We start from the raw sequence: 13,240 nt of genomic DNA on the forward strand, positions 1-13,240 counted from the left end.
CTTAATGCTGTGCTGCATGAACAAATTCCTTTGACAGATTCAACCAGCAGAAAGACAGAGGCGAGATCAGCAATCCCTTTCTCTCTCTTTAGCACTCCCCTGTGTCCGGACTGACTAATAGGCTTGGAGATAGTTTCTCTCATTAGGTGGACAGGTCATATGCACATAAAAGAAAAAGAGAACATTTTCCTAAAAATTACAAAAAATCTGGAGGACATATCTGAAAAAGTCCAAAAGAAGGTCATATCCTTTTAAAAGGAGATGTAACCCCACCCCAAACATTGCCATAAATATGACTATTTGTCAGCTGAATGTGCGGTTTTGAAACACTGAACACCTTATTTAGAAGGGCCTGTAAAAATATATTTGGAGCATGCAGGAGATGAAGCCCTCATCTGCTCTCACTCAGGCGGCCACACTCTGCCTCCAAAAGGCTTATTCACATCCTAAACATATGATTTATTTGCCTCCCTGAGGTCTCTACTTGAATAAATGGGCGAAGATGTGGGCTTGATATTCAAAAAGACTGAATGGGGTTGGTTCTAATTCAAACTGTTTAAGTCCCTTTTTAAAAAAAAATTGGCTAGTTATACATACAGGGGGAATCCTATAAGGAGCTATCTAGATTTAGGTGACATGAACACATATAAATGCAGGTATTCCAGTCATTCACGTGCGTAAAAGAAATAATTACAGCTAAGTGGCCTCCAGTAAGTCAGTGACTAGATGTGATGGTGCATACTTTTGTGGTCACAGAGAACTTTGGAACCTGCCTTCGGCCTGCCCCTAATTGTGTCTCCTGGTTAATGCACAACTTTTATGCATATTGGAGGAGATTCTATATATGGTGCCTAAAAAATCGGAGCTGAAATCCGTGCCAATTAAGCGTATTCTATACTCGGCACCTAGAGCTTAGTTGATATTTCAATGCCTAAATCTGCATGCATCCATTTACACCAACTAAAACAAGGCATAAATCCCAGCACATAGATTTAGGGGCACTGGGCCATATTGTATAACTAGGCGCCTAAATTTCAGAATGCCCGCGAAACACCCATTCCCCCGCTCATAACCACGCCCCTTTTTTCTATGCACGTTAGAGGTTTGGCGCACATCATAACAGAATACGCTTAGCGAGTTGTGCGCCTAAATTCTAGTGTCAATTAAAGCTCATTATTGCTTAAGTGCTGCTATCAGCGCTCATTAGCTTGTTAAGCCAATTAAGTTACACGCAGTGTTATAGAATCTGCGCCGATTTCAGCACCTAAATCTAATTGCACTATATAGAAACCAGGGGATTAGGAGCAGACTGAAGGCCCCTGCTAACTTAAAGGAACAATGTGACTGCAACTTACATATATATTCAGTAGCACTACTTACATGTGTAGCTCCAGAGCTGCCAAGGGGTCCTGATTTTTGAGAAGGAGATTTTAAGATGTGCCCCAGCCCTGCCGCCAACCTCACTCACTCTGTCTCCGGGCTCCATCCCCTGGTTCACCAAAACTGTGGGCCATGGCACCAACAAGTCACTTCCCCCTCCAGCAGCATCAGATGCCTTAAGAAAATGTCATCTCTTGCTGCCGCGGGACCAGATCATGATAAGACCTGTGACATTTTGCAGCTCTTATTGCAAGACTGGTTCCATGACAGCAGGAGATGATGTTTTATTAACACATCTCCTGCTGCTACTGAGCAGGAGTTCTTCACTCCCCAGAGGGAGAGGACTCGCGAAAGTGGATGTCTTCTGCTAAATGCAGGAGACTTGGCAGGTATGTAGCTCTATTGAATATACAAATAAAGTAAAGCACTACACCCTGTATTTTTTTGTTTTCCGTCTATAGAAAAACATTAGATCCAGCCTACATCACACTTCCCAATGCAATCATAATTTCACAAAAAAAAAACCCGTTTAAAAAACACCTCATTTTAGAGCTGCTCTTTAACAGATAGTATCTTGATCACCAACAATGAAGATGGTTCAGCTTTTAGTTTTAAACTAGCAGGGAACTCCGCACTTCCTGTCTCTAGAAAAACAAAAACAAACGAGGCTCTTTGGTACTGTGCATTCTGGTTTCTTAACTGTAGGTATGTTACAATTTGGCTACCACTTCTGTAGAAGACATGACAGGACAGACAAGAAAAATACAAATTTTTGGAACATTAAAAATATGAAAGACAATCAGAGGAAATGGATGAAATCAGCTTCTTCAGGTGGAGGAAGGAAGCATTTCAGCATCTCTGGATGTGTTCCTTGGTGGTTCTTCATTAACTGTGTGGTGGCCAGACCATGGTACCAGGGCTTAGAGCCCTCTGTCCTCCGTTTGGAATGGTATAAAGGAGCTTCAAGAGGTAATATGGGCTCAGAAGGGAAGAAGGACAACAAGGGCTTGAATCCCAGGAATGAAGGGAATTGTAGTGTCTCTTTGCAACAGGAAAGACACCTCAATATGAAGAAGGTTCCAGTTACTCCAAACCTTCTAGCTGCCACTCACAGATAGGAGGGGCCTGGGGGAGGAGCTGGAGAACTCCAACAGCTAGGAAGCCCAGCTGTGAGAGAGAGAGAGAGAGAGAGAGGGAGAGAGAGAGAGACACACACAGACAGAGAGAGGCCAAGACACAGAGAGGAGGGGGAGAGAAGGGAGCTCCCTCCCAGCTTTGAGAGAGAACCCCCACCACAGCAAGCCCACGTTCAGGGTAAGGAGGACCCCAAAGTAGAGGCTTAAACAGGAAGTGGTGGACACAAAAGACTTTAATGGGGTAAGAAGGATATCTAGCCCAGCGCAAAGAGGACCTCGAAATAGATGCTCAGTCAACAAGCAGTGGAACTGGATGGTATAAGCCCCTGGAGGAGAGGGCAGCCTGAGACTGGAGGCAGTGCATGCAGATCTCTCTCATGAATATTCATTGTGGGTATTCTGAAAACCTGACTGGCTGGGGTGCCTCCAGGACTAGGTTTGGGAACCACTGGTGTAAGAACTGAATGTTTGCAGTTCAAGCAGCATGGAGGAAGACTGGTGTGTAAGGATATGGCAAGGGAGAAGGCTGCCCCAGCGCTTACGGCTGAGAAGTAAAAGCTATGAGTTTTGAGGGGCTTGTTTTGGAGAGCTGTTTGTTAACTGTGAAAGGAACAAACTTGCCGTAGAACTTCAAATGAATAAATGGAAAAGAGAGTAATACAGTGTGGGAGAGAGAGTGATGGCTCCAAAACCCTGGTGGGACCTCCAAAACCTCTCATCTGGGCTTCCGTCCCGCTGAAAAGGAAAGAAAGCCCAAAGAAGAGGCTGTACAGATAGACTTGTACCAATTTTGGTATGGATACTGCAGGGTTAATGGGGAAGTGGAAGCCAAGTCTGTGTTTGAATGTTTGAAGCCCTAATAAAAATCTGGTGACTAGCTATAAAGATTGACTCTTGAGAATTGTGTTTTATGGAAGGAAGAACAGATGTAGCCAGAAAGAAAATGTTGAGAAGTAGCTAATCGGTGTCAGAAGCCCCCCTGCCCATGACAACCAGAATAAGCAGCAAAATAAAGTCTTACTCTGCTTCTCAAGATACCAGTTAGGATGAAAGGTGAGAAAAACTGACATTAAAAAAGCTCAACTAAGCAGGAAGATCATCTTCCCCTTTAACAGATGGCGACATATATCTGACCAAGAGGCAAAAAAGGAGAAATGAGAAACAAGTACCAGCATGGCACTAAACCTCCCAGCATATAAATGAATAAAAGCTCTGCAGCTGACTATAGAAAACTGCCTGTGAATTATTAAATAGGAATCAAACAAAGCAGCAACAGACTAACATAATCACAAGCAGCAGGGTGGAACAGGCAGACCCGCAAGAAAATAAAAGCTGATCGTATATCCGAGAGAAGTAAAAGCTGCATCAGTGTGTCCCACTGGTGGCGTGCAACGTTTTTCAATAACTGGCTAGCTGCTGGGAAGATTTTCAGGTTTTAGTCTATACCAATAAAGTACTTCTCACTGCAAACATAAAGGATCCAGCAGACATCCATTATCTGCAACACCTGAATTCATCTAATAAACTTCCCTGTTTGAAAATAATAAAAATCTGATATTCTTTCCAAAAGGTACAAAATGATGGTAAGCTGAATACATGTAATCCTTTTTTTGGTGACTACTGTAAAAAGATTTAGGGCCCCTTTTACAAAGCTGTGCTACCGATTCTCAGTGTGGTAAATGAGAGGAAGCCCATTCAATTCCTATGGGTTTCTTCTCATTTGCCGCACGGCTTTGTAAAAGAAGCCCGTAGTAAAGTAACTCAGAGCTACCTAGCGACCTGGCTGAAAGACAAGGATTTTTGGTTACATCTGCTTTTTTGTTAATTTTGTATTTATCAGTCCTAAAAACAGTACACAACAATATGGGAAACTACATCATTAAGCCTTGAGAAGGTATAGTATAATGATTTGGGGGGGGCGGGGGCAATTTTCAAAGGGACCTATGTGGTTAAACAATTAAACATGAGAAATGCTTTTAAAAATTGCCCCTCCTCCCATGCATGGGAAACTATGCATATTGTTCAGGGCACATCTATTTTTCTCTTGAGGAGATGGGGAGGGGGGGGGGGGATGGATGGCCTTGTGGCTGGGCTTAGGGTGGGCCCAGTAAATTATTCACAGGTCTGCAAGTACCAGTGGGAGTTCTTAGAATAAGACTAGATAGTGGATGCTAGCCACCCAAACACAGTATTGGAACAACCCTCCAACTTGACCATGGCCTGATTCATGTCTCTCACAAAAGGAGCAAAAATCAAAATGCAGTAACTGACATGTAAGAGAGACTGTGTGCCTGGAGGAAGGAAAAGGGTAGATGAGACAAAAAGTGCTAGCTAGGAGAGAGAGAGAATGCCAAAAGGGGAAAGGGTGGGGGTGGGGGTAGTGTGTGTTTAAGTGTGCCAGGAGGAAAAAGAAATAGGAGGGAGAGAGAGTGCCTGGAAGAGGAAGGTCAGAGATAGTAGAAAGGAAGACAAAAGAGAGAGAGAGAGAGAGATAAGAGGGGAAAGTGTGAGGATGGGGTAAGAAGCAGTTGGAGAGAGGTAGACAAAAGGAGAGAGGGAAAGTAGAGAGGAAGAAAATGGGACGAGGCAAGAGGAAAGGGAAGGTAAGGAAGGGGGAAAGGACAGAGGTGAGAGGGGAGAAAGAAAAGCTGAGAAAAGGATAAGAAGGAGCAGGAAGGACTACACTAAAGGGAAAGATGAGAAGAATTAAGGAATTATGGAGAGGTGAAGAAGAGGGAGTGAGCAGGGAGGAAGAATGCATGTGAGGAGAAAAGCAAGAAGTGCATGGGAGTGACTGCCTGGTTTAACAAGGTGGATCACTTGTAACTGCTTATAGGGTTAACTGTGCTGCCCGGGGTCATGTAAATATAACAGCTAAAACTAAGTTGCTTAAAAGAGATGAGTTTTGTAATATCTCCGAAAGTAAGAATCCTTCCCCAAGACACATGCCCTTCAGCAAGCAAGTGAACATACATGCACAGCCTACATATGGAAACCGCCAGAAAAATCTACTTTTGGAGCATCAGAAATCTCTCTTCAAACACACCAGCTACTTCTAATAATTTATTAAAGGTCTTAAAACAGAGATCAAACGGGAATGTATCTTGCATTTGTATTCAATTCTACACTGGCTGATGACTAATTTGTAAAAGGAGCATATAAGTCTTCACAACTGAAGCCAAAATCATTTGAGGATACTTTGATATAATGCCACAAAGGATATGAGCAGGAAGGCAGCAGGCATTACAAATGGCTTAGTTCCATTAAGAGCACTAGTAAAAAGAGTAATGGAATGTCCTTGCTAGGAATAAAAGGAATATACAACACTGGAGAGTTTAGACAAGAGGAAACATATCAAAGCGTTTGGTTTCTCTATAGCTTCTTCTTATCACATCTTACTTGATGTGTTACTATATTTACCTTTGAAAATTCAGCTGTAAAACATATCACCACTGAAAAACCTACTACCTCATTTTGGAAGAGGTATGACTTACGTGTGTAAATTGGTATGCACACATAAGTAATGATTTTTTTTAAATGCCATATATAAGTATATACCACAACACACAGAGATTTCAAGGAGACTTATTCTGAGAGTGGTTTGGGTTTAATTACGTCTTCTGTATTTTACAAGAGTGTTTTCCATTCCAGGCCTGGAGTACCCCCCACCCCCCCTTGCCAGTCAGGTTTTCAAGATATCCAAAATGAATATGCATGAACTTGATTTGCATACACTGCCTCCATTATATGCAAATCTCTTTCATGTATATTCATTTTGGATATCCCGAAAACCTGACTGGCAAGGGGTACTCCAGGACCGGACTTGGGATACACTGATTTAGAACGTGTATATCCAGGAAATTGTTCCCATTCTTTCTGTTTCTTACAACCTCCTTAGCTGATACAAATTTGATTTATTTGCAACTTGTATTTACACCTGCTTTAATTTGGGGGGGGGGGGGGGAGATTTGATTGAGGAGTGATAGAAAGGGGAATTGTGCCTCTCAGGTGTTCAAAAGCACCTCAAAATGCCAACTGGTTATGCTTCAGCTCTTAGCTCCTCAAGCAGTTCCCTGTGGATGTACGGTTTTGAAAATCTACCGTTTACACACATAAGTAGCAAAATCACCACTTTTGCATGTAAACAGCACTACTTACACGTGCAAATCCGCAACTGATGCCACTCAAATGGCATAACTTGGAGTTTGGTACAAATAAGTAATTCACAAGACAAAAAAAGCACAACTGGGCCTTCAAGACTGAGACAACAGGAGTCCTTTATTGGGTCTGACTTCAATAAAAGACTCCTGTTGTTTCAGTCTTGAAGGCCCAGTTGTGCTTTTTTTCTCTTGTATGCTTTTTGTGTATACTCTATTACCCTCTCTAGTTGCTTTTCATATAAGTAGTTCTACAGGAAGCAGATTTCAATGCACAACATGGCAGCAATTCTACAACTGGAGGCCTCCATTTAGGTGCCCCAAAAACATAAGGTGAGATCCTATTCTCTAACAGCACATCTGTGCGGTTAGGTGTCATTAACGAATACTAGCATGATCCAGTTGTGCCACTACCGCAATTATACCAGCCACAGATCTGAGGGTAAGTACGGGTTCCTAAATGAGGCAGGAATGAGTGTATTTTACAGCATTCTGTAAGTTATGTGTTTTACTGTGAAGACCCCACCCATATCCCACCATGCTTTGCATTTATGCGCTATGTACACACCCTTCTGGCATGTTTGTGCTAAGTATACTCTTACACATTTTAAGTGCTAGTACTCTAGACAGTTATGCTCACAAGGGGTATATAAATGTAGGCGCATAGATTATAGAACTGCCCTTCACACATGTAGACTTTGAAGGACTTCCTAATCCATGCCCAGAACACGCCTCTACATGCTGTGGAATATATGTATACATAGAACTTTTTCCAGGGCTTTTTTTGTGCTGGTACGTGCCGGTATGATGTACCTACAACTTTTTATTTCCTTCCCCGCTCATTCCCCCCATCTCCCGCCTCTCTCCCCTGGCCACAGCTACTTTTCCCAATCAGCAGCAGCAGTGGGAAAAGCAAGGAGCAGCAGGCGCAGGGGCTGCAGTGCAAGGACACACGCTGTCGACTCTGCCAATTTCCTGCCCCGGAACAGGAAGTTGACGACAGAGGGGCAGGGAATCGGCAGAGCTGACAGTGCGCGTCTGAGCACTGTGGCCCCATGCCTTTTATTACTTGATTTGCCCGCCGCTGCTGCTGCTCATTGGGAAAAGCAGCAATGGCTGCAGGAGAAATGCTGGATGGGAAAGAGGGGGCAAGGGGAGAGAGATGCTGGATGGGAAGGCAAGGGAAGATGCTGGATGGGGAGAGAAGGGGCAAGGTGAGAAATGCTGAATGGGGAGAGAAGGGAAAAGGGGAGAAATGCTGGATGGAAGTGGGGATGAGAGAGAGGCGAAAAGAAGAGAAATGCTGGATGGAAGTGGGGAGGAGGAAGAGAGGGAAATGCTGGATGGAAGAGAGGAGGACAGAAAGGGGGAAAACGCAGGATGGATATGGGGAAGAGAGGAGGGGCAATGCTGGATGGAAGTGGGGAGAAGAGGGGCAGACAATGGAAGTCAGGAGGAGAGAGAGGGGCAGATGATTAAGTGGGGAATAGAGAAAGAGAAATGCCAGGGTCGCTTTACTCATACTACCCCTCTCCTCAAGACCCTTCACTGGCTCCCTATCCGTTTTCGCATCCTGTTCAAACTTCTTCTACTAACCTATAAATGTATTCACTCTGCTGCTCCCCAGTATCTCTCCACACTCGTCCTTCCCTACACCCCTTCCCGTGCACTCCGCTCCACGGATAAATCCTTCTTATCTGTTCCCTTCTCCACTACTGCCAACTCCAGACTTCGCGCCTTCTGTCTCGCTGCACCCTACGCCTGGAATAAACTTCCTGAGCCCCTACGTCTTGCCCCATCCTTGGCCACCTTTAAATCTAGACTGAAAGCCCACCTCTTTAACATTGCTTTTGACTCGTAACCACTTGTAACCACTCGCCTCCACCTACCCTCCTCTCTTCCTTCCCGTTCACATTAATTGATTTGATTTGCTTACTTTATTTATTTTTTGTCTATTAGATTGTAAGCTCTTTGAGCAGGGACTGTCTTTCTTCTATGTTTGTGCAGCGCTGCATATGCCTTGTAGCGCTTTAGAAATGCTAAATAGTAGTAGTAGTAGTAGTAATGGAAGTGGGATTTACATGTGCAAACAGTGCATAAAACTTCTAAATTACCTCCTCAGTGTATTTCCTTCACCCATTTCTAGATTTTCGTCTCAGGAGAGTGACTCCTTCCTCAGACTCACTATAGATCATGCATATTGTATTGAACAAGACCGGTCATTACATATTCAGAATGGAGTTTAATCTAAAACCTTGCTTATAAGTGGTTTATTTGGGGTTTCCAAGACATGCGAGGCCTTTAAAGTCTGTTGTTTTAATCACAGGATGCGATTATAATTATTCATGGAACTCACAAACTAATTTTGTACCTGTACATTTTCTAAGCCAAGAATGGAGTTCCCCATGCTCAAACACAAACTGTACATTCTGCAGGATTTGAGACATTATGGCTCTGTAATTTATACTTTGCTGAGCAATGTTTATCAACAATACTCTTTAAAGAATTAATACCACTGGCACTATTTCTTCCTGAAACATTGTCTTTAATGTCCATGCTCCTTGATTTCAGAAGTGTTTCTTACATATTGCATTTTTTCCATTCCTAGTCTAAAGAGACACCAAGGACCCATGATCAAAACTCTGGTGATGTTCCGAACAGCGCTGTAAAAATACCTTCAGCACAGAAGAACAGCGTTCTAATGCTCAACGGAACTAATGGGATACAAATATAGGCGCACTCATAGCGTTGAACATTAGGGAGTTCAGTGGGAGGATTGTGCTTTGGTGCATGCGCAGAAGAGTTCCACAGTAAGCTCAGCTCCTGTGTGAATGCGCCTTTTAAAACACAAACATGAAGCACACATTGGCTTCTGTTTTGCCTAAATATAAGCATTTTTAAATTTTTTTCTAGCTTGGACGCTTATATTTAGATGCAGGAAACAGGCATCAATATGTGTTTTCACTTTGGGTATTTTAAATTTTTTTTTTTAGCTTGGACGCTTTAAATTTTTACATGCAGGAAAACACGCCAACGTGTGCTTTCGCTTGGGTCTGCTGTTTCTCATGACCAGCATTTAAGAGCTTTCACGGGCTTCCTTCTGCTTCCAAAATCAATGAAAACCAGCAGATTTTGTAGAAAGGGGTTTTACTGCATCCCCAATCTCCATCAGCCTAAGCAACAGAATCTCATCTGACACTCTTTCTTAAAAAAAAAAAAAAAATTTACAAATGTGAACAGAATTTTGTTACAATATTTTAATTTGGATTTTAAATTTCATGATTCACTTTTTAAAATCAGAGCTCAAGGTGAGTTACAAATTCCAGTATGGTAGGCATTTCTCCATCTCTTGAGGGCTAACAATCTAAAGGCTACATTTACTAACCTGTGTTAATACACTGACACCCATTAATTTGAATTCAATGCAAATTATTATTAACAGGCCTCATATACAATATAATAGGGTCTGTTCATACAGGTTTGTAAACATAGCCTTAAGGTTGTACCTGGGGCAGTGGAGGGTGAAGTGAATTGCCCAAGGCCACAAGGAGAATCAGTGGGAAAAACAGAATTTAAATCCTGGCTTCCCTGGTTCTTAACCCTTTGCTCTAGTCTACTCCTCCACACCTTTGTAATATCCTTTTGAACAGATCTGACCCTTCAACCTTTTCTCCCAAACATCCGCCAATGTAATCTAATACAGAACAAGGACTGGGAGCTGAGTTTCAAGAGCACACATACAATGAGCCAGGAAGAGTTCAAATCCAATGGAAACAAATAGCTATTTAAAACTTAAACCTATTCTGAAACATACTACTGATAACCATCCCCTTTCCCAGGCCAGCTGAAAAAACACTGTAACATAAGGGGACTAATCAAAGTATTCTGACACCAAGACATCGTGGAAACTTTTTCACTCCTACAGCCATCAACAGATTTCCTGAATGTCTATGACAGTAGCGAAAAGCACACCGCTGCTTTCCTCTCCACAACTTCGAGTTGTGCTACAAAGACATTATGTATTCGGTAAAATGATACAATCAAAGCAGGAACAGCCAAGCTAAACATGTTCATCATTTTTATTCATGCTCGCACAAAAAAGGAACACCATCCAATTTAGCTTGTAAGTTCTTCCTTACCTTGTGGTTGTATGGGTTGTATGAATGAAATAGCTGGGACAGTTCCTTAGTTCGCCGCTTTTTCTAAAGGGTAAGAAGAAACGTACAATTAATGAGTGCAGACAAAAGGAAAGAAGCACAAGTAAAAAAAATTCAGCACTGACAGTCTAAAGATTTAATAACAGTGTATCAGTGGAGTAATATTTGAATCGTAACAGATTAAAACTAAATAATTTCTAATAAGTACATAAGTATTGCCATACTGGGAAAGACCAAAGGTCCATCAAGTCCAGCATCCTGTTTCCAACAGTGGCCAATCCAGGTCACAAATACCTGGCAAGATCCCAAAAACGTACAAAACATTTTATACTGCTTATCCGAGAAATAGTGGATTTTCCCCAAGTCCATTTAATAACGGTCTATGGACTTTTCCTTTAGGAAGCCATCCAAACCTTTTTTAAACTCCACTAAGCTAACCGCCTTTACCACATTTTCTGGCAACGAATTCCAGAGTTTAATTACACGCTGAGTGAAGAAAAATGTTCTCCGATTTGTTTTAAATTTACGACATTCTAGCTTCATCGCATGCCCCCTAGTCCTAGTATTTTTGGAAAGCCTAAACAGACGCTTCACATCAACCCGTTCCACTGCACTCATTATTTTATAGAGCTCTATCATATCTCCCCTCAGCCGCCTTTTCTCCAAGCTGTAGAGCCCTAGCCGCTTTAGCCTTTCCTCATAGGGAAGTCGTCCCATCCCCTTTATCATTTTCGTCACCCTTCTCTGCATCTTTTCTAATTCCACTATATCTTTTTTGAGATGCGGCGACCAGAATTGAACTCAATATTCAAGGTGCGGTCGCACCATGGAGCAATACAAAGACATTATAACATCCTCATTTTTGTTTTCCATTCCTAATAATACCTAACATTCTATTTGCTTTCTTAGCCACAGCAGCACACTGAGCAGAAGGTTTCAACGTATCATCAACGGTGACACCTAGATCCCTTTCTTGGTCTGTGACTCCTAAGTGGAACCTTGCATGACGTAGCTATAATTCGGGTTCCTCTTTCCCACATACATCACTTTGCACTTGCTCACATTAAACGTCATCTGCCATTTAAATGCCAAGTCTCGTAAGGTCCTCTTGTAATTTTTCACAATCCTCCCGTGATTTAATGACTTTGAATAACTTTCAGGGGCATAATCGAAAGAGAAAGGCGCCCATCTTTTGACACAAATCGGGAGATGGGCATCCTTCTCTCAGGGCCGTCCAAATCGGCTCAATCGAAAGCCGATTTTGGGCGTCCTCAACTGCTTTCCATCGCGGGAATGGCCAAAGTTCACGGGGGCGTGTCGGCAGCGTAGCGAAGGTGGAACAGAGGCATGGTTAAGAGATGGGCGTCCTTGGCTGATAATGGAAAAAAGAAGGGCGTCCCTGATGAGCATTTGGCTGACTTTACTTAGTCCCATTTTTTTCATGAACAAGCCTCGAAAAGGTGCCCATACTGACCAGATGACCACCGGAGGGAATCAGGGATGACCTCCCCTACTCCCCCAGTGGTCACCAACCCCCTCCCAACCAAAAACATTTTTTAAACATTTTTTCCAGCCTCTATGCCAGCCTCAAATGTCATACCTAGCTCCATCACAGCAGTATGCAGGTCCCTGGAGCAGTTTTTAGTAGATGCAGTGCACTTACTACTACTACTACTACTATTTAGCATTTCTATAGCGCTACAAGGCGTACGCAGCGCTGCACATAGAAGAAAGACAGTCCCTGCTCAAAGAGCTTACAATCTAATAGACAAAAAATAAAGTAAGCAAATCAAGTCAATTAATGTGTACAGGAAGGAGGAGAGGAGGGTAGGTGGAGGCGAGTGGTGGGGAGCAGCAGAGTGAGTACATTTATAGGTTAGTAGAAGAAGTTTGAACAGGATACGAAAACGGATAGGGAGCCAGTGAAGAGATTTGAGGAGAGGGGTAGTATGAGTAAAGCGACCCTGGCGGAAGACGAGACGGGCAGCAGAGTTTTGAACCGATTGGAGGCGGACCCAGGCCCATCCCCCCCACCTGTTACACTTGTGGTGGTAAATGTGAGCCCTTATCCCGAACCATGTGCTTTTGAGCGACTGTCGGCTTTCCCCCCATTTCTAGTTTAAAAAGCTGCTCTCCTTTTTAAATGCCGATGTCAGCAGCCTGGTCCCACCCTGGTTAAGGTGGAGCCCATCCTTTCGGAATAGGCTCCCCCTTCCCCAGAATGTTGCCCAGTTCCTAACAAATCTAAAACCCTCCTCCCTGCACCATCATCTCATCCACGCATTGAGACTCCGGAGCTCTGCCTGTCTCTTGGGCCCTGCACGTGGAACGGGTAGCATTTCAGAAAATGCTACCCTAGAGGATCTGGATTTGAGCTTTCTAATAGCCTAAATTTGGCTTCCAGAACCTC

At 43.1% G+C, this 13,240-nt stretch overlaps 1 protein-coding gene across 1 annotated transcript in view; it reads right to left on the minus strand.

Moving 5' to 3' along the window:
- The window catches only part of CDKAL1 (CDK5 regulatory subunit associated protein 1 like 1), a 1,735,794-nt gene that overhangs the window by 234,335 nt on the left and 1,488,219 nt on the right, over nt 1-13,240 (minus strand). The window contains exon 12 of the mRNA XM_030211517.1: nt 10,813-10,875. Coding sequence (XP_030067377.1) covers nt 10,813-10,875 — 63 coding nt within the window. The remainder of the gene's footprint in view (nt 1-10,812; nt 10,876-13,240) is intronic.

This window comes from Microcaecilia unicolor, chromosome 1, assembly GCF_901765095.1.
Source record: "Microcaecilia unicolor chromosome 1, aMicUni1.1, whole genome shotgun sequence".
In the NCBI taxonomy this organism is placed as follows: domain Eukaryota; kingdom Metazoa; phylum Chordata; class Amphibia; order Gymnophiona; family Siphonopidae; genus Microcaecilia; species Microcaecilia unicolor.